Source organism: Sinohyriopsis cumingii, chromosome 14, assembly GCF_028554795.1.
Source record: "Sinohyriopsis cumingii isolate HCF-2022 chromosome 14, ASM2855479v2, whole genome shotgun sequence".
NCBI classification, from domain to species: Eukaryota; Metazoa; Mollusca; class Bivalvia; order Unionida; family Unionidae; genus Sinohyriopsis; species Sinohyriopsis cumingii.
The window spans coordinates 88,374,256-88,396,290 of record NC_142974.1 but is presented as its reverse complement, the minus strand read 5'-3'; the positions used below and the strand labels follow the sequence as shown (position 1 = coordinate 88,396,290).

General features: G+C 38.0%; 1 protein-coding gene across 3 annotated transcripts in view; it reads right to left on the bottom strand.

The window, feature by feature from the left end:
* Positions 1-22,035, bottom strand: part of LOC149784325 (gamma-tubulin complex component 5-like) — a 238,976-nt gene that overhangs the window by 149,680 nt on the left and 67,261 nt on the right. For all 3 annotated transcript variants that reach the window (XM_089932364.1, XM_089932365.1, XM_089932366.1), the window contains 3 exons: positions 14,259-14,481; positions 13,348-13,550; positions 9,119-9,234 (listed from right to left, as the gene is read on the bottom strand). In XM_089932364.1, coding sequence (XP_089788490.1) covers positions 9,119-9,234; positions 13,348-13,550; positions 14,259-14,481 — 542 coding nt within the window. The remainder of the gene's footprint in view (positions 1-9,118; positions 9,235-13,347; positions 13,551-14,258; positions 14,482-22,035) is intronic.

Below are 22,035 nucleotides of genomic sequence, written 5' to 3'. Positions count from 1 at the left end.
GTGTCGGTCATATCTAGACTGACGGCATACTCGTCCCGCTGGATGGAAAGACAGATTGATCTCGCCGTTTCCATCTTGAATTTCGGTGGTAAAATGTATTGGTTGAGGCGACTCAGGTCAATGATCGGCCTCAACTTGCCTTTTGTCTTCTGGATAAGAAACAGCCTGGAATAAAACCCCGGCGATCGCGGTTTTTTCACAATCTCCACCGCCCGTTTTTCTATGAGTGACCGTATCTCCTGTTGTAGAAAGGTATCCTTCTCCCCACTGGACGGTACATCCGTGAAGAGGGGAGAGGAGGACAGGGGAGGGGGCTGGATAAATGAAATCCAAAGTCCCTCCGAAATGACCTGGATCACCCAATCATTCTGAGGAAAAAAGGTGGTCTGGTGGTCCTGAAATTGCAGGAGGCGGCCGCCCCAGGTAGGCTGTCTGCGGGTGGTGGAGAGGGTATGTCAATTTTTTAGAGTTAGGAGGCTTGAAGACGGAGAAACTTTGTTTCTTACCACCTCTGTATGGTTGCCTCCTAGCTTGATTAGACTGTTGTCTCCTGGCATTGGGTTGGGATCTATACTGCACATTTGATTGTAAGGATCCCTTTTCCCTGGTCCGCCAATCATCCCTCCGCTGTGGCAGGGGCTGATTTTTTCTAAACACCTGCGAGGGTTGGGCGGCGAGTTGGAGGGGCAGTTCCTGAGCAGCCGACTTCTGAACTTCTTCAATTTTTCCTCCAAAGAGTAAAGGCGACCCAAACGGAGTCATCCGTAAAGCCAGAGTATGATGGGGCTTGAGCGACGTGGACCGTAGACATGCGTCACGTCATATCAGGTCTAAGTTGGCAGAAGCAGTCAACGTATTAGCCATGGAATGGTGAGCTGTCCTGTTAATAACTCTAGCAATCCGGGCCATCGCTTCCCAAGCGTGGTCATTGTCGGATTTTTCTACGAGTCAGAAAAATGGCTAATGAAGCCAAGTCTAACATTGAAGACGTAGCGACTACGTTCCGGACTAGCTTTGACATGGCATGGAACACATTTTTGTCCACTTTGTAAAACAGTGGAGCAGACATGTGAACTGCTGCCATATTTTTGTCCAGGGCCGGAAGATCCGTACTGAAGGCGTCTGAATGAGTTTTGTACCAGCGACATCAGAACGTCGCTGCTACTTGGCTTTCTGAAAAGAACGCCTTAGCATTTCCCGGATCACCTATTCGTCCTGATAGATGATCATTGATCTCCTTAATTTTTGCCGACTGGGAAAGGAGCCAGAAGGACGGCGTCTCTTCCCCCTGTCAAGATCTACAGACGTCTTAACTTTGTAGTCTTGAGTGGCGGTAGGAGGTGGAGGGCATTCTGAAGTTGCCAACACCCTATAAATTTCTTCCACTGCCGCCTTGAAGCCAAACTCAGTCCGTTCCATGGTTGGATCTGTGTACGGCTGATTTGCAGGAGTTTCGTCACCCTCACTGTGTGCCGAGTCGGGTTCTGTAATAGCTTGGTCGGACCATTTTAGCAATAGGGTCCCCATGCTGGGACAGCCGGCCGGCCGGTGACGTAGAGGTTGTATAAAGAAATGGATCCAATGGATCCGGTAAAAACCCCATGCATCCTGACTTACAGGCCCGAAGGCCATGCTCAGACATGCGGGGGGACTTACGCCCACTGGGCAGCCTAAAATTGGGGGAACATTTACCCAAAGAGTCAGAAAAGCTGTGGAAGCGAGCGAGGGAAATAAGGGTAATATCTGGCCTGATGTCAATAGCTGCGTCGTCGTTTCCTGGACCAAACGACGCATCTGTTCAAAGTTGGACTGTTGTACCCTGTCAACATTATTTTCCTCCATTGCCGCTGATGTTACTGTGGCTGACGGTTGCAAACGACGAACTTTAGGTGGAGGAGGGGGGACCCCAATGTCCCCCACAAGGCTCGCAATGGAGGCTGTCTTCGGATGTATACCAAGGACATCAATGCTATATTTCTTCGACTTATTCCATCTATCCCTCCCTTTTGCTGCCTTCTGGACTACATCAGCCCACGTTTGCTCTGTCCAAGTATTACACACGCTGCATGGTATAGATGATGTACACTTGGTACATGCAATACAAGAGTCATGGTTGTCTTCTTTTGCTTTGAACCTTTTGCATTTCATGCATTTGGTTGACATTTCTACTGAAACGACACAAGAAAAGAAAACAAAGCAGAAATTATCAATACAGCATGTTATTAATTCGCTAATACCACAACCGTTACTAACGGAGTAAGCGAAATTAATCAGTGTCACGTTAACTCTTAATTGAAACACGAGTTCCGTTTACAAGTCTCAGTAAACGAAATCCGTAAGGGTGACAAAGTCACTCAATTTGAAAAATAATTGTTAAAATAATGTATACAACCTGTAGAAGAATGATTGTCCAACACGATAAATCCAAATTTAACTTTGGATGGTCCAATTTAACGCTAAGATGGCTTGGATTGTTTGGAGGTATAATGTATGTGTTATCAGTACAAGCAAAGCTTAAAAACTAGTGACACCTGGCGGTGGCAAGGGGAGGTAAGGGGCAAGAGTTATTGCCCTTTGGTCTATATGAGATAGACCGAAAAGACGAATTTTCGTCTTTTAGTAGGGCTGGATTCGAGAGGTAGCAGGCTTATATCCCTAACATTAATGTGATCGGGGAACATATTTGAAGGAGAAATATAAGTATAATGGTTAGTATTATTCAAAGAAAGAATATTAAATTACAAGAAAAGTTAGGTCCATATTTTTGGATTATCTCCCCATAAAATTCATAAAATTCTGAGAAAACTGAAATCATTTTTCAGTTAATTATATAGGAAATGTAGATATTTTTTAAACATGTTTTTGGTGTTTTATTATTTAGGTAAGCTGTAGATCACTTTGAAACAGTGTTTACTCTGATTAACAGTGTCTTTCTATTTTCTGGTGATGGACACTTGGACATTGAATTTTTGATAGAATGAAAAATGCTTAATGTAGCATTTTTAAGACCACCTTTTGTATTTGTTTGCAATGCTGTACATCATGAAAGTAGCATTTCCTTTTGCAATTAGTGCATAGATGAAACTGTGTAAAGATAACCTACAAAGGTGAGACAATTAGTGAAATATTTTGGTTGATGAACATGAGAAAATGCTGTATGTTTTGAAAGATTTCATCATTTTTCAGATTTTTAACACCGTTTGTAAATAAAAGTAAAGTTACCCAAGTTGTACTCTTTGCTCAGATATAGAGTACTGCATATCAAGATTAAACTAAGAGAAAGTTATAGACTTTGGATAAAGTGCAAAGCTCCAACAAAGCAACAAATATATCAAAAAAGCAAAATTTTGCATATTCCTGATACATTTTTTAATGAAATATTTCATTTTTAGGAAGCATTATCTAAATAAGTACAATAGATAATGCTGATTTTTTCACATGAGTTTTAAAATGTTGCATAGTTTGTAGTACTTTATCTATTTGAAAGAACTTCATCAAATAAAAGAAATTTTTAAATCTGAAAAGGGCTTTGTATGCTGTTTTTACTCGTGGCAATGGGCCTCCCTACATAATGGAAAATTTCATTCTGGAAGGTTCCAAATGTTTACAAGATAAAATCTTAGTTATAATTAGACAGTCCGTTTCTAAAATCATAATATAAAATGTGGTAAACAACAGGTAGACCAAGCATTTCATCAGAAATTTCCAATATTCTTGACTCAGATTGAGATAAATATGTTTACAACACCAAATCAATGACTCAGCTCACGTAGAAAAAGAAATTTGATTTTGGACAAGGTCAAGTCCAAAATACAATTATCCATAGCACACAACGAATAAACAAAACCCTAAATAAAACAAAGCAAAATTAAATATAAACAACAGAGGCCTGAGTTATTCAAACCCCATAACTCGTACAGTTGTACAAACTGTAAAATTTCAAAATCTGATCATGAGTGATGTCTTCTAAAACATTTTATAAAAAAAGATACAAAGTCTAATTGGTTCCAATGAACACTAGCAGTAGTGTTCAAATCCCAGCATGAATGCTATTTTAAGTCTTTCAAGGGCCTTGACTCTTTAAATTAAGGTAAAAAGCTACCCATCTTCAAATATATTCAAGTTCTTAAGGGGATGCTCCACAGATATTATGTACTTCTGACAGTGACAGGTACAAGTTGTTTGCATTTACAATATGCACAGTAGAGAAAATGTTGGCATACCTCTATACTACTTTTGTGTACTGTGGTTCAAATTTCTTTACATGATGTAGTCATGCAAAATCGTGAATAATCTAGGCTTACATTTATCAAAATAACTGCCCCAATGTCCTCTAAAAATCAGCATGAATTAGTCCAAAGTACACTAACTTTAGCAGGTATTACATTAGGGAAAACAAATTTGCCATAGTAGGCAATATAGCTTCTGAAAGTGCAATGATTGAATCACAAAATAAACATAAAATGTAAAGAAAAGTTATTGGCTCGTTTTCTTCCATGTTACCTATGAAGTTCAAGAAGTGAAAATGACCAATTGGAGCTAGCAATTTCTTTTTAAAGGTGCACATTAAGTAAGGCCAAGCTGTATACTCTATAACCCAATATATACCCATCAATCATAAAGTGAATTACAAAAAGAATTAAATGTTCTTTTAACAATACCAAAGAAAACTATTGAGGAAAACCAAGGAAATTATTTTTCTTTAAAAATTAAACCCTATCCAAAGTACAAAACTGTAGAGCACCACCTCAACTAATGCTTCACTACAAATGTGATTGGAATCAATCAAAAAGTGGAAATATTACAGTGGTCACTTGACATCACTTGACACAGGAATACTGATTCTAAACTGATCAAGGGCAACAAATCTATGTTGAGGTGAAGCTTCACATCCAATTTAGTTGAAATCAAACAAAAAAATGGAAATGCAAATGTTCACAAGTATGTAGTCTAAACATGTCAAGGGCAATAACTCTGTAAAACAAAAAATGTTTTAAAAAAAAATATGGTAATCATCAAACTCATCAAAGCACTTCTTAGCTGTAGCATTACTGCAAATTTGACTTATTTCAAACAAGATATGAAAACCCAAGTGCTCGTGAGTGATTGGGTACATATTCTAATTCTGTTAATGACAATAATACTCACAGAAATACAAGCCACTCTGCTCAACAACAACCACATCTGAGCTTTTGTAAAGATGAAACTTCAAAGTAACGTCGAAAATGTGGTTGCTATAGTACAAGTCATACAGGTTATGTAGGTATTGAATACTATTTCTGTAATGGGAGTCATTTTTTAAAATTGAATTATATGTACCTTTAAATGGCAATTATTCACTTTATCTGGATTCTCATACAACCAAGTTCCTTGGGGAGGTCATTATATACAAGACGCAAGAAATTCATACGCAAATATCAATGTTAAAGTTTTTGACATTCTTAGACAAGGTCAACCTAAAAATGTGATCCAGTACAAACCGGACTGAATGTCACACACTGTGATGTCATAATGAAAGCTGTGTACTTTGACAAAAATTCATTCAACCATTATTTGTTATAATAGATGCTATATCCTCTTTCTTGACCCAGCTTAGAACTAAGTCACAATGAAAATTGCCATGGCAAGCAATAATTGTTTCCTGACATTTTAGATGCAGAGCATTCAACAATCACAAATGACCAGATTCTGGTTAAACTATACGAGTATTAAATTTAGAACAACAATGAATATTCAGTTTGAGTAAAAGTGCCTACATGACCAATCTGACATACAATTTCACAATGTTATGCATTAGCAATGCCAATGCTACAATGCTCAGTGGCTATAACTCGTCAGACTCATCTAAGGTATTGTCAAGATGAAGCTTCAAATCAATAAATGTGGATGCAAGAGCATTCACTGGGTAAATGTAAAGCCCATTTCTACTGTCACATGTTTAGGCTCGAATAAACAGTAACATAGAAAGAGTGAAAACAACAAGCTTTTAAAACTTTAACAAATAATTTATTTTCCTGGAAAAATTCAGAAAAAGTGAAAAAAGGAGAAGAACTTATGGTTTCAAGAATCAAATCCAAAAATAATCTAAGAATAATTCCATGAATTAAATTGCAAAAGTCCTAGTAATAAATGTTCTAATAATTTCAATTTCGAATCCTGATGGAAAATCCAAGATGGATGACGATGACGTATGCTGTAGTCAGTACTGTGCTTATCTACAGTTCCTTGTAGAAATACAAATAATGGCACTCCAGTGTTGGAAATCCAAACTAAATTTCTGTGTGAGCACTCCTCAAAATATTTCCATAGAAAAAAGAATTAATCCTTCTGAAATCCATCTGATCTGAAGAAAATTATAACTCAAAATCTGGCTACAACAAAATAACTTGACATCAGTATAAAAAGCCCAAAACTGAGAAATCTCTCTCTAAGCATATCTATTAACACTAACAAATGCGCAGTAAAGGAAAAACCGGAATTGCAAAATTGAAAGGGGGAGTCAGGTGATTGTGTTTATGTCACATACACCAAAAATGACCCCGACAAAAACCAATCATTTTAAAATAAAACAGAACTTGTTTACGAAGGTTGCTACAAATTCTGAAACAAGGTCAAGATTTAGATCAATATCTGGTGTTTACAAAAGAATGATTCAGGTCAACTAATTTTCTGGAAAAATATCATGGATCCTCATACAATCAAATTCCTTGGGAAGGTCATTATATACAAGACGCAAGATACTCATATGCATATATCAATGTTAAATTTTTTGACATTCTTTACATTATAATAGCATATAATAGAACAAAAAATTCAAAACTGACCAACAATTACATTAAAATAAATATGAGTTAAATCAGATATATGTAACACTACAACCCCCTCACCTTAAAGGCAGGGGAATAAAAATGACTTGATTGGAAATAACTATACAGTAGTCCCCCTCTTGAATGGCCCCCCTGACCAGTGGCCACCCGCTCCTTAGGGCCAGAATCTGTTGGTACCTACGAGTTTCTGTTCAAAGATACCCCTCACGAAAGGTCACCCCGCTAATGCAACCAGCATATTAGTGCAATAATATAAAATTTACCCCTCACAAGCGGCCGCATTTTATTTTAAAATGTATCCAGAACCAATATTTTATTCATAATGTGTGTTAAGTAATCCGATTTCTGTTTCCCGATGTTAGGTTTTCTTTAATGAAAGAAGTGCCGACTAAAGTACATGTACCACTAAGGTTAATTTTACACCTCACGAGAAGCCACATTTATTCCATAAAGTCCAGAAAGACTCAAATTTAATCCATACAAAAGGGAAGGTACATGTAATCCAATTAGCCTTATTGCTGTGTTATCATAAGATGCCCGGTTTAGTCACTCTGATAATTGTTAAGATTACAATTACTGAACAATAGTGTTGTGTGATGTGTGATGTGATTTGGAATTTTAACGTAGCTTTAATAATATTTCAGTCATATCGCTACAATGTCTGCAATGTGGCAGTTTATAGTGATGTTTAGCACTGGGGCATCATGCCGCAGACATGTAGCATGATGTCCCACCCAGTCACATTATCCTGACACCAGGTCGACCAGTCCTAACAATAGTAACAGCTGAGAAGTGGCAGCATCGATGTACAATACCCAAGTCAGCAGGAAAATGGCTTGACAGCCTTTATGGCTTCCCTTAGTAAGATGTTGAGCTTGATCACTTTGATAATTAGTGGCTATTACTACTGTCAATAATTGTGAAAATTACAAATCCTAACGGCTGCAAGGTCAAATCTGCATGATGTTAATGGTACATATCGAAGCCATTTTGGCTTCTCTCACTTAGTGTAAAGAAATGTATAAAAAGAATAGAGGGGTCCCGAGTGGCCTAACACGCTCTCTGTTACGGATCACTGCCATCTCACCTCTATCTGCATGGGTTTGAGTCTCAGATTCGGGAAATGTGGGTATGTGAGAAAGCTTGCCAGTAGCTTCTCATGGGTCAGTGATTCTTTCCAGGGGTTTTCCCCCCGAGTTCTTCCTCCACCATTAATACTGGCCGCCGTGTGCTGAAAAATGGTGTTAAACCCTACTACAACAACAAAAGGGTACCAGACTGCGACTAACGAATCATGTGACAAGATCACTTCTTTTACAAACACAAGGCAATTTGTGTAGATGCATAAAAAATTGTTTTATCAGTATTGTAGTTGGCAACAGGAATAACTTACTGCAAAAAGATCAACATGTCATCGAGGAACAGAAAAATTCTCAGTTTTGAAGAGAAAGTGAAAGTAATTCAACTGAATGAGAGGAGTGGGTCGAGGATCCTTGCAGAAAACTGATGTCGGATGGCTGCACAGATTTCATGTGCGACACAATATTAAGTGTCCTTAGCGGAGAATCAGCAGATGTTAATAATGAAGTTGTCGAAGATTGAAACAAAAGACTAAACGATATATGCAGGGGATATGACAGCAAGGATATCTTTAATTGTGTCGAGACTGGTATGTTTTTTAGACTGTTACCAGCCTAGTGACAGATGATGTGATCTGTAACAATTATAAAATCTAATTTTAAAACTAGTATCAATGGTTATTCGTAACATTTTTTGGAAAATGATGGAACAGTTTTTTTCACATTTATTTCACAACATGCATGCGACTTTTTTAATGAAAATATTAAATGTTTTAGAATTAAATGTACTTGTGACTTTCTTCATATGTATTTACTATTCGCATTTGTCATCCCCCTCCAGAAAGGCCACCCTCATTATAAGGCCACTTCCCTGCTGCAATAGGGGTGGCCTTGTAAGAGGGGGATTACTGTACTTCATTGACCAAAAATGAATAAAATTACTATTGTAACAGTTGGAAAAGCTAATCAAAGAAAATTTTTACAAGTTAAGCATACAAGTTCTTAAAATGGATACTAGCACCCATCGAGGTTCAAGCTATCAGAGATAGTATGGCAAATCTTCCCTGAAAACCATACAATCTTAGTCACATGACATCAAAGGACCTGGGCTAAGCTATAAGCTTGTAATCCAATACCTACCTTTAGCTTTTGTAACACATTTAAAAAGCTCATTTGCATGCACTAGGATTCTTCATCAAAATATCATCTGACCTGGTTATGACAAATTCCTCTTTTGGATCAACCAGTGTGCCATATGTAATCCAGTTGTCAATAATGTCAATATAAGGCCGCGTGGTTTGCAGCCAGATGGGAAGCAACAGTCCTAGCTGCAAAGATCAAAATTAAACCTTATGCTGATTTTATAAAATTGTAACTAAACTCATGAATATCACTTCACTGCAGCCAATAAAATACATGTCCAAAATGTCATTAAAAGAATCATCCAAAAAAAATTGTAAATTATTAAGTAGAAACCCCAAAACAGTACCGTAGTCCCCCTCTTGTGTTCCAAAGTACCCCTCACAAAAGGCCACCTGGCTAATGCGACCAGCAGCCAGCATATGAGTGCAATATGCCACTTCCCTGCTCCAAAAGGGGTGGCCTTATAAGAGGGGGACTACTGTATTCCATTATATTGCTATGCTGCTGTTTTGTGTATCCTCCGATCAAATGATTTTAGTCACACTACAGTGTCAGTACAGCATATTCATTTTGAGATGTTCCCTTGCATATAGAAATGCCCATTATCCATTTGTGTATTTGGTACAACAATGCAAGACTGTAAAATAAAACTACCTGCACAAACAGCCAAAGATTATATTCATATATTCTGGAAAGTCTGTCATTACTGATTATACCTTCTATTATCATGTTAATTTAGATGAATTGAAGCATGAAGCTGTTTGTGTATTTCAGTCAATAGGTTACATTCCAACAGCACTGTCATTTTGGATTGGCCAAACGATTGCAATACTGACCAATCCATACTTTGTTTACCAGAATAAATGTACAACAACCTTGAATATGTCATCATTCAAAATTATGAGAGACAGGAGAATTGTTACTGTTGTTGATGCAGGGTTTAATGCCATTTTACAGCACAAAATAGGCTATACATGGCAGCCAGTATAAATGGTGGAGGAAGAACCAGAGAAAACCCCGGAAAGAACCAGCAACCCAAGAGAAGCTAGTGGCAAGCTTTCTAACATGCCCACATTGGCCGAACCCAAGACTAGACCCCACGCAGAGGTGAGATGGCAGTGAACCATAACGGTGAGCGCTTTAGACCACTCTGACAATCTGGGCCCTGAGAGACTGGAGAGAATGGCACTTGTAAAGATTGATCCCGTAGAATAAAGACAGCAAATGAAAATGAGAGGTAACAGATCAGAACATTTGAAAGGGAAATTCCAAGTACAAAATTTTCATATACAATATTTCATAGGTTATAACATTTTGAACCAAGACTTTGAACCAAGCCAAATTCTGCAAAATGCAGACAAAGCTCTCAAGAAAACAGGTAATCCAGAAATGTGTCACTGAAAAACATATCTGAAAGCACATCCTCTATGCTGTGTAAATAACAATTGGTAAGTCTCAAAGACTGCTATCTTGTAATTTTTATCAATGATTTTGTGTGTGTATATGGATTTTTAATGTAGCTTTAACAATTTTTCAGTCATATCACTAGGATGTCTACAATGTGGCAGTTTATAGTGATGTCTAGCACTGGGGTATCATGCCAAAGACATGTAACATGATGTCTCACCCAGCCATATTATCCTGACACCAGGCCGACCAGTCCTAACATTAACCCCTTAATGCTGAGCGCCAAGCAAGGCAGCTGTTGGTACCATTTTTGTAAGTCTTCGGTATGACTCAGCTGGGGATCAAACCCACGACCTCCTGCATCCGAAGCGGACACTCTAACCACTAGTAGTTAACAAATGTATTGAATACAAAGTGAAAATGAGAAGAAAAAACGTACAGTATTGCGAATTAATACCCAAAATAATCCAAGAATTACCGACACAAGTCCTAGTAATTTAAAGTCCTGCATAAAATTCAATAAAAGTCCAGAAAAAATCCCAAAACTGAAGTTGATGACGTGTCTGTGGTAGTTATTAAAGTGTTGATGTGTCAAAAGTCTTTTGTTGAATCAGAGAAATATAATAATGGCAACAACAGTCATTGTGAAAATTGATGCCATGTTTAAATATGGCATTGTGAACAAAGTAAAGAATTCCAAGTTTCCCTTTCCTTGTGTGTGGTAGTGAAACGGTATGGAATCATCACTGACTATACAGACCAGCTATTTCACTTTCTTTTTATTTATTATTATTAATTTTATTTGTAATAAATTTTCATTTAGACTTGGCAAGTTAAAATTATGGTTCAGTTAGAAGATTCTAAACAGACTTTGGGGGCGGGGAGGCATGGGCCTGAGGGGTAAAAATAGGCATGGTCTCTCTCAGCAACCTGCTCAGTCCTTTTCAAGTACCACTTCAGAACGTGCACTGGGTCATGAGATGAAGTTTCTAGAGTAGACAGAGATTTAACTAAAAATGTCTGTTCCCATGAACAGGAGCCTGTTCTTGCCATTGAAAGTGTGGACCTTCAAAAGTCATACTGATCCATCTTGTTGAACCTGCAAATAGTTCAAGCCAACTGACAGAGCATGTATTTCACTAATTCTGCCTGTCATTGCTAGTTTTAGTAGGATGCAGGTCTTATATAAAGTAAACCAATGAGCCCTTGAGAGAGGTACAAACATTATCTTATTGAGCCAGGTTGTTAGCACCTATGATAAATTCCACATGGATACAGAGACCAAAGACATATGAACTCGAAATTTGATAGCATATAAGTCTTTGTTTTTTTCCAACATCCTCTCTTCCATGATGACACAGCATGCAGATCGTAAGCTTTAATTGATTGTGATTGGAGCTAACTGTTTCTTGTCCAAAAGCCATAGTAGGAAGTTAGCTATTTGAGATACAGATGTGCTCCATGGTGCAATGTGTTCATGCTCACACCATTGCCAAATTTTCTCCGTCTCCATCATAAACTTTCTATGTGGAGGACTGTCTCACTCGAGTGATTATCTCCAACACTGAGGGAACTGTTTCTTGTTGAGGACTTGTTTAATATGGTCCAGATTTACAGATTCAATAACTCTAGCTTGAGACTCAATGCCTGCCATTGTGGTTGCTTGAGCAAATGAGGAAATATCTCTATTTCCTGGGATTTTCTGCCACTACATTGATGAGGTCAGTGATCCATGAGTTTTTCACTCTGATTCTCTTGCTTTCTGCATCACATTTCTTGAACAGGTTTGTTTGGATTGTAACAGCTTGGATGCATGTGCTATAATCTATGAAAAAAGTGTGTCAACTGCCTTCGGATCCAGGACCGGTGAGACAAAGGCCAGGAGTTTTGCATCCCCACTGTTGCCAATAGATCCAGTGAGGGATAAAGTGACCATTCTACTTGTATTAGGTGATTCTTCTGGTACGACAAGTGAGTTTGGAATTTGTCCATTGATCTGTTATTGCAGACACCAGCTCAAAAATTTCCAAAGCACGCAAAGGTCTGGGGACTTTGTTCGCCCTTGCCTTTTGCGATAATTCAGCAACAATGGAGTTGTTGGACAGAATGAGAATGCCTTTTCAACGTAGATTCTCCAACCACCAATGGAATGCTTTCAATATGGCTTTCATCTCGAGAATACTGATATGTAATAGACAATCCTGAGTGAGCCACTGTCCAATGGCCTCCTGGAATGATGGAATGATGTGCACACCAATCTGTTGTGCTTGCATCTGTACAAAATGTAAACTCATTACCAGGAAAAAAGTTCTGGCCACCATTGGCACAACAGTATCATTGTAATGGCTTCATGAACAGGTGACTTAGGACAATGACGTCCACTAAGTAAACTTTGATTGACATGAAAGTGTAAGAGTCTCACTAAACTCTGCCACAAAATAATGGTTTGAAATCCCTCAAATCACAGTTTAGCAAAATCAAGACAACATTCTAAAACAGCTGACTTATTGTTAAATGTTACAGTCTGTGTTGAAAAAAAATCTTCAAAGTTTACAAGCTTGCATAGACTGAACACAATGATATGTAAAGTGTCACCTATTGCATCTCATCCAGGAGTTATCTGGTTGCTTCCCCTAAGTAAGTCTGTTTACTGTATACAAGAAAACAAATAAGCAGGTCAACACTTGATTAGGCTTTTAATGCACTAAGGTGAGTTAGTGTGTGCTGAAAGTTACAAAAGACTATCAGAGTTACTAATATGCAGTAATGAATGGCTACACATGAAAAGGACGGAAATTAAATGTTCTCTGAGGCCAGATACATACAGTCAGGAGTATGACAATATACCACGTCTGTTATTGCCAAAAGGATAAGCATGATTTTGAACTTACAAGTTCTCCAGCATACTGCCCCATAGTGTCATACTCCTTCACTATCTCATAGATGGCAGACAACAGCTTTGATGCCCGCTGGCTGTTGGAGGGAAAGCCAAATCCCCTCTTAATTCCCTTGACATACACTTCATGAAGGGCAATGACCTTCCTCAGCCATGGCTTCAGCTCACCATAAAGCAATGACATAGTAATAGTCTCTTCTGAAATGAGACAAAGTACTGACAATGTTTTTAAAATCCAAAGAAATTTATTCTTTTCATTTTGAAACTCCAGTATAACACCTTATTTTACTAATGTTCATATTAAGTTTGTACAATATATAGAATTGCAATTTTAACCACTGAAAATTCTCTCTTGCTCTCTTTTTATGAATCCATATATACATTGTAGGAACAAAATATTCAGAAAGCTTTTGTTTTAGAGACTGGCTTTTCATCATAAACTGCATAAGACTGAAGGTATCTGAGTCTAATTTTGTGCTAGTTACTGTATCTAATGTTTACATTAATACAAATTTGTGCATGAATTGTATATTTGCAGTTTAATAAAGGAATAATTCTTGTACTTGAGAATCTAAGCACATTAAAAGAGGTTTTATATTCTAAGTCAACAAATAATATGCACCCTTGAAACCCTTTGCTTCTCATTTGTGTAAATCTAATAACCTCAGGTTAAACTGACACATGCAAGAAGATTGTAATGACTCTTATAAACAAATGAGGAATATATATCAATGACCTTCATGAAGACTTCAAATCTTACAGATCTTATTGTAAAACATATATATAGCCTATAAATAAATGCATACTTCGTAGTGAAGATCAGCACAATAATAGTTCTATTTTTTGTGTGTCAAGATATTTCTGACTTTAAACTGATCTTTATACAGTAATGTTTACTGGCAATACCTTCAGCAATTAATCTTTTCTCCATCTTCCCCATGTCTACTTTCATTTTCATCAGGAACTGAGCGACTGCATTAGCAAAAGCTTGATAAGTCTGTCCCACTGTCTCTGCACTCTGGCTGTTGCTACAGAAACTGAGGCTAACAACTTTCTGGACACATTTATAGAGAATTTGCACATAGGTACCATACTTTGCAAAGTCTTCCAGTAAACTCTGTAAACTGTTCTGAAAAGGAGTAAAATGTCAAAGTCTGAATATAAGAAGTTTTAAATACCATCAAGCCCAGTTAGTTTGAACTTTGTTTATTATTACTCTACAATAATAATCTGATTCAAAGGTGTCATGAAATGACAAAGCCTTTAATGGGCACATTTGCAAGCAATTCACCTACCAAATGGTATCCAATTACACCTCTCCCTCAATAACTCTCAAACACTGGATTTCAAAAACAGGCAAAGGTGTGAGTTACCAAGGGATCTCTGTAACTGTGAAATTATACCATCCTCGCTGGATGAGAAAACCATGGGGAGGGGGGGTGAACTGGTCTGTTTAATGGTTTTACGTGTTTAGGCTCAAATAAACAGTAACACAGAAAGAGTGAAAACAACAAGCTTTTTAAAATTTAACAAATTTATTTTCCTGGAAAAATTCTGTAAAAATGAAGAAAAAAAAGGAGAAGAACTTACAGTTTCAAGAATCAAATTCAAAATTAATCTAAGAATAATCCACGAATTAAATTACAAAAGTCCTATTAATAAATGTTCTAATAATTTTAAATTCGAATCCTGATGTAAAATCCAAGATGGATGACGATGACGTATGCTGTATTCAGTACTGTGCTTATCTACAGTTCCTTGTAGAAATACAAATAATGGCACTCCGGTATTGGAAATCCAAATTAAACTTGTAAATAATGTATTTCCAAAATCTGTGTAAGCGCTCTTCAAATATTTCCAGAGAATAAAGAATTAATCCTTTTGAAATCCAAATGATCTGAAGATAATTAACTCAAAATCTGGCAACAACAAAGAAAACACAAAAACTGAGAAATCTTTCTCAAAACAAAGATTATATTGTATCATAAGATGCAGTTTCGAAAATTCCCCCAAGTTGTGAAATCAGAAGGGGGGTCACATGATCATGTTTATATCACATACACAGAATATGGCCTTGATTAGACCAATAATTTTATTCCCAGAATAAACATAAAAAAAGGGTTTACTTCTTAACCCACATAGTCCCATGATGACCTTGATAACAACCAATCATTTAAAAATAAAATAGAACTTTGTTTACTAATTCTGAACCCAGGTGAAAATTTAGATCAACACCTGTTGTTTATAAACTAAGTCAAGGTCAAACAATTTTCTGAAAAAGTATCATCTCTAGTGAATAAATTTACATTACAATAGCATGTAAGAAAACGAAAAATTTAAAACTGACAAACAATTAAAATATATATATATATATATATATATATATATATATATATATATATATATATATATATATATTAAATAAGATATATTTAACAATGGCTAAATACTTATTTTAAAATTGCGTTGGGAAAAATTGTCAATAAAGTGCTTTTCTAACTTTGTTATTTGTTTTTATGTAAAAATGACCTTTATTTTCAAGATGACCAACCACTGAGAGATTGTTAACATTATTCCAACTTGTTTCAACAACCTTCACATGGATATGAAAACATTGTGTATTACATAACTGCTTTAAATTGTTGGTGAGTAGTCTGGTTCCCTAATCTATCAGCTCACAGCTTTGCTCTCTACTCTTGTGGAATGCAATGGAAGGAGCACAGTAAGCAGGGTAACCAGAACAGTAACTGAATCATTCAAACAAGATTCCTTTTATTTTTTTAAAATGGAACATTTAGTTCATAAAACAGCCATCGTCATCGCAATATTTTTTTGTTCTATAATAACATACTGATGCCATGATTTCATTGCAAGTCAAAGTGAACCATCATGTCATCCATGAGGAAATCTCCAAGTTCCAAATGAGGAATTACAAATTAACTACAAACTCTGAAACTAGTATTTCATTAATAAAACAAATGTGAAACAGAATTTTACATGATCAAGCATTCATTTCACTTAGTTGTCTTGCTATCATTGATCACATTTGTTAATAAGCATGCTAATTTAAGGTAGCTTAATTACATTCAGCGCCAAAAAATTGTAACATTGTTTGATTGATCACTTGAAATGAGTTGACCTGACACTAGACCGTGGCCTCCAGCTCTTATGCAGGTTGGATTTGCCTGCCTTTTAACTTTTCAGTTAGTCCACCCTCTTTATTTGATACAAAAGACATAATTAATATGGTAATACAAGGAGGTCAGCTTTTAATTCAGTGCAACAATACAACAGATATGCAAATTAGGTATCAAAATTCCATCAACACTTAATTAGGTCTTCACATAAATGCTCACAGACATAGCTTTTACTTAAGCTGACATACTTCACGTACGCATTCAACAGGACACATTGTATTTATGATCACAAAACTTGAACCGAACTAAAAGACAGCAGTAAAACACACATTTCAAATGCAAAAAAGGTTATTTAATTTGTACTTAATAATTAAAATGCTGCCTCAAGGAGGCGTTAGTGACCATTCATTGATCAAATGTTGTTATTTACGGTGTTCCATGAATGTTGATTGGAAAGACATTTTAACAAAATAACTGACTTATTAAAAGTTGAAAATCTTATAATACTGATTGTAATTTCCAGGTGATGTCAAGTGATGTCAAACATTTAGGACGATAAAATGAGCTATATATCAATGTTTCAGTGAGCAAGTTTGATCACAATTTTCTTCTTCAACAAACAGAGGTCAAATTTTGGGTACTTTCTAGTAATAAAAATGGGATCCATGACTAACCCCACATTACAAGCAGGTTCATGAGTTATCAAGGTGCGAATTATCGAGGGGACGGTGTATGTGAAAGCATTACATAGCTTAGGTTGTTATGCGGTGTCTGTATGTGTGTGTGTGTGTGATTTGGATTTTTAATGTACAGTGAGAACCTGCCATAACGCTAATTCATATATAATGTGGTCATGGCGTGGCTCTTGAAATTTTGTATATTCATTCACACATGAAAAAATATTTTTTGTTCCATGCAATCTTTTGGGGGAAGAGATCACATACGAATTCAAATATAATACAATCATGGCGTGGTTCCTGAAATTTAAAATACATGTACACCTCTCCCTCGATAACTCACGTACATCGGGGTCCACAAACATAGACAGCATATAAGTGAGGCGCAAGTTACCGAGGGACCTCCAAAACTTGAAAAGAAATCACTTTGACATCGATAAAACTGGGCTGTTTAATGACTGAATCCTCATTTTACAATCACGTAGATAATAATTTTTAATAATGTGCTTTTTCTAATGAAGTTGTTCGTTATTCTGTTTAAATAACATTTTTTCAAAATATCCAACATATGAAAGATTGTTCCAACTGGTTTGAACAACCATCATGTGTACGCACAAAATCTGTATATTATGTCACTGCTTTTTGTTTTCTTTATGAGTCTGGTTCCCGTAGTGGTGTTTAATAGTATCTTGCCAAATCGGTAGTCCATAATTTGGGAACTAGACTAACTGCTGATACACCACCAAACAAGATTCCTTTTTGTCAAAAACACGCGACATTGTTTTCGTGACACGTCTACATCAAAAGTCAATTTTTTATTGTTCAATTAGTACAATGTTAATGTCGTAATTTCAATGGAAGTAATAACAAAATTTATTATCATCGATGAGGATAACTCTAAATGCCAGTTCAAGAATTCTCTAAAACTCACTTGCCCACAATGGTCTGTATCTGTGAAATCAAGCTCTACATTTTAAGATATATTCATTTTGCTTGGCTGCCTTGTTATCTTTGATCACAGTTATGAAAGAGTCGGTTAATTTAAGGTAGTCTCTGTTACATACACAATAACGTTTATTAACGTGTTCAATTGATGAAATGAAGTGAGTTCACCCGACATACGACCGAGGCTGCTAGATTTTAAGTAGTCTGATTTTTTGCCTTTTAACTTTTCTTTTATTCCACCTCCTTTTTGTTTTATTCAAAAGACATAATTAAAGTGATAATACAAAGGAGGCCAGCTTTTAATTCAGTGCAACAATACAACAAATACTTCTGCAAGTCAGTTATCAAAACACAGTCGGCACTTAATTAGGTTCTCAGAGAAATGCTAGCGGACATAGCTGTTACGGTAGATTGACGCATTTTACGTTTAATTACAAGAGGACACACTGCATTTATGATGATTACACTTAAAAGGAACTAAAAGATGGAACTATAACACAAATTTCAACTGATTATTTTTTTAAGTTAATTTGTATTTATTTATTAAAGTACTGCCTCTACTCAGCGTGACATTTTCATTATCAAAATTTCCTTACATATTGTTAATTGCGGTGTACTAGGAATGTCGTTTGGAAAGAAAATGTAAAAAATTGTATAAGCTATTTTTAAATTTGATATTTCATAGTGTTAATTAAAATTTCCAGGTCCTATCTACTGTTTTCAATGATAAAACGAGCGATACATCCAAGTTTCCGTTACCAATTTTGATCGCGATTTTCTTCAAGATCAACAAACAGGGATACATTTTTGGGGCATTTTCGGGTTTAAAAAATGGGATCCAGACCCGACACCGCATTATAAGCGTGTTCGCAAGTTATCAGGGTGCAAGTTATCGAGGGAGTGGTGTATGTGTATTTTTCTTGTGCCAGGATTTTGTTTTTAAGTACAAGAAACTGTGTGTAAAACATTTATTATCATTTTGGAGGAAGAGTTCACGTATGAATTCATATATGATACGATCTTGGTGTGGTTCCTGAAATTCTAAATACATGTACGTGTATTTTTCTCAGACTGGGAAATTGGTTGTTCTTTTAAGTATGAGAAATAGTACGTAAAACAGTTATTATCATTTTGAGAAGAGTTTACGTATGAATTTTAATATAATACGATTGTGGCGTAGCTTCTGAAATTTAACAATTTCACCAGATTCTTGAAGCATTATGCCAAAATAAACATTATCGGAAATGTTACTTATTACTGATCCATGAGTAAAGCCAGTAAGTCGTCTTTGTGATTGGTGCTTTCTACTGGTCTATCACATCTTGATGTGGAACCCTTAAAGGATAATCTGATTGATAATTCAATGAAAACTACCATACATGCCACACACCCAGATTCAAACTATAAATAATTTTTGATACAGTGATTGAAACTTTTCTAAATTCAAATTTGTTCTAAATTTTATTCATACAGTAAAAACCAACGATATTTACAAAACATTAGAGGGGTTATGTAATTAATGCAAAATCACATTAGTCTGGGGAAAGAAATTGTTTGATATGGTTTATGAGTACATCTTGGCCAATGGCGCCTTAAAACCAGTTGCTTCACGTAGATGGGACTCGTAAACCTTGGATGGTAGCTCATCTAGGAGAAGGAAAACTGATTCCAAACCTCTGCTGCCTTGTGGCTATACCCACTCATGGGAAAGGTTAAGGGAGTAAACCCCGACAGAAAATCCAGAGACAGAGTCCCTAAGGCGGTCTGACATTGACTTCAACGTCATTCCAGCAACTCCTACAATGCCACTGGTGCCAAGCTGTATCGGCATTCGTCGTTCCCTTGGGCCCACCAGCTGCATGGAGAGGGGGGATCTGCTGCATGGACAACAGCTGATTCTCCATACCACCCTGCCCAGGCTTTAAAGCTCCACTGGAGAGGACACTCCAGCATCATCGTACGGCATCGGCACAGCACGAGAAGTAGCAGTTTACCGGTTCTAAGTCAAAGCTCGATTGGCGTAGAGCTTGGTGCCAGGGGTTACTTCTGACGGTGGGAGAAATCACCAGGTCTCACTGGACAGCTACTGCCCACCTCAAGCTGGGCAGCCCCTGTCAGTAAGGTGCTACCCGCCATGGCCTGCCTGCTTCACTGGGTGCGTGGAGCTTAGAGAACCATCTCGACAAGTGGGCCACAAAACTCCGCACCAGGAAAGACTAAAAAAGGAAAAAAGAAGACTCCAACTCTTCGTTTTGCAACCTGGAACATCAGGACCATGTGTCCTGGATTGACCGCTGACCTACAGCAGGTCGACAATGCACAAAAGACTGCCGTCACTGACAGAGAACTCTCCCGACTGAACATCGACATTGCCTGCCTCCAGGAGACCCGACTGGCTGACAGCGGCACCATCAGGGAAGCCAATTACACGTTCTTTTGGCAGGGAAAGCCCTCAGATGAACCTAGGCAGCATGGTGTAGGCTTTGCTGTAAAGAACACACTAATTGCCTTCACTGAACCTCCATCATCAGGTACTGAGAGAATCCTTGCCCTCCGGCTGTCAACATCCTTAGGCCCAGTCAACATCTTCAGCGTGTATGCCCCAACCCTCTGCTCCACCCACGAGAAAGACAAGTTTTATGAGGCTCTCGATCAGGCAATATCCAGCATCCCCAACAATGAAAGCCTTTACTTACTAGGAGATTTCAATGCTAAAGTTGGAGCTGACCATGAGGCCTGGTCCACCTGTCTCGGCTTTTACGGAAGGGGCAAGATCAACGAGAATGGTCTGTGACTGCTGGAGATGTGCTGCTCCCACAGCCTATGTGACCAACTCTTTCTTCAAATGCAAGGAGATCCACCAGGTGTCATGGAGACACCCACGTTCACTCCACTCGCACCAGCTAGACCTCGCCATCATCAGGCGTGCAGAACTGGCCAGTGTCCTCCTCACCCAGAGCTACCACAGTGCTGATTGTGACACGGACCATTCCCTCATGGCCAGCTCATGGACAGCAAGGTGCGAATATTACCCAAGAAGCTGCACCACACAAAGAAGAAGGGTCACCCACACATCAACACCTGCTGTACAAGCAACCCAGAGAAAACACAGCAGTTCATCAGCAAATTGAAGGAAGCTTTCACCAAAGTGACACGTGATGACACCATTGACTTCAAGTGGTCCCACATCCGTGACTCTATGTACAATTCAGCCATCACAGCTTACGGGAAGAGGGAGCGAAAGAATGTTGACTGGTATGAGGCAAACTGGGAGGAGATGGAGCCCGTGACTGAGGCAAAGAGGAAAGCCCTCCCGGCATACAAGGCTGCACCTAGCCCCAGAACACTACAAGCCCTCAGGATTGCAGGGAACTGCCCAGAAGACCACCCGCCACTGTGCCAACACCTACTGGTTGAACCTTTGCAACAGTATACAGACAGCTGCCGACACCGGGGATACAAGAGGAGTGTATGAGGGTATCATAAAGGCGACAGGCCCCCCCCAGCTACAAGACTGCCCCCCCCCCTCAAGTCCAAGACAGGCTAAGTCATCACAGACCAGGGGAAACAACTGCAGCGATGGGTTGAGCACTATCTCGAGCTATATGCAACCCAAAACAATGTCACCCGAACTGCCCTGGATGCCATTCCAAACCTGCCTGTCATGGAGGAGCTGGACACACAGCCCACCCTGGAAGAGCTCGGAAAAGACATTGATTGCCTTGCCTGTGGGAAGGCTCCTGGAAGCGATGGCATTCCGCCTTAAGTCCTCAAGAGCAGAAAACCAGCACTGATCCAGCCCCTACACATACTACTCTGCCTTTGCTGGGAACAGGGATACATCCCACAGGACATGCATGATGCCAACATCGTCACTTTGTACAAGAACAAAGAAGACCGTAGCGACTGCAACAACTACCGGGG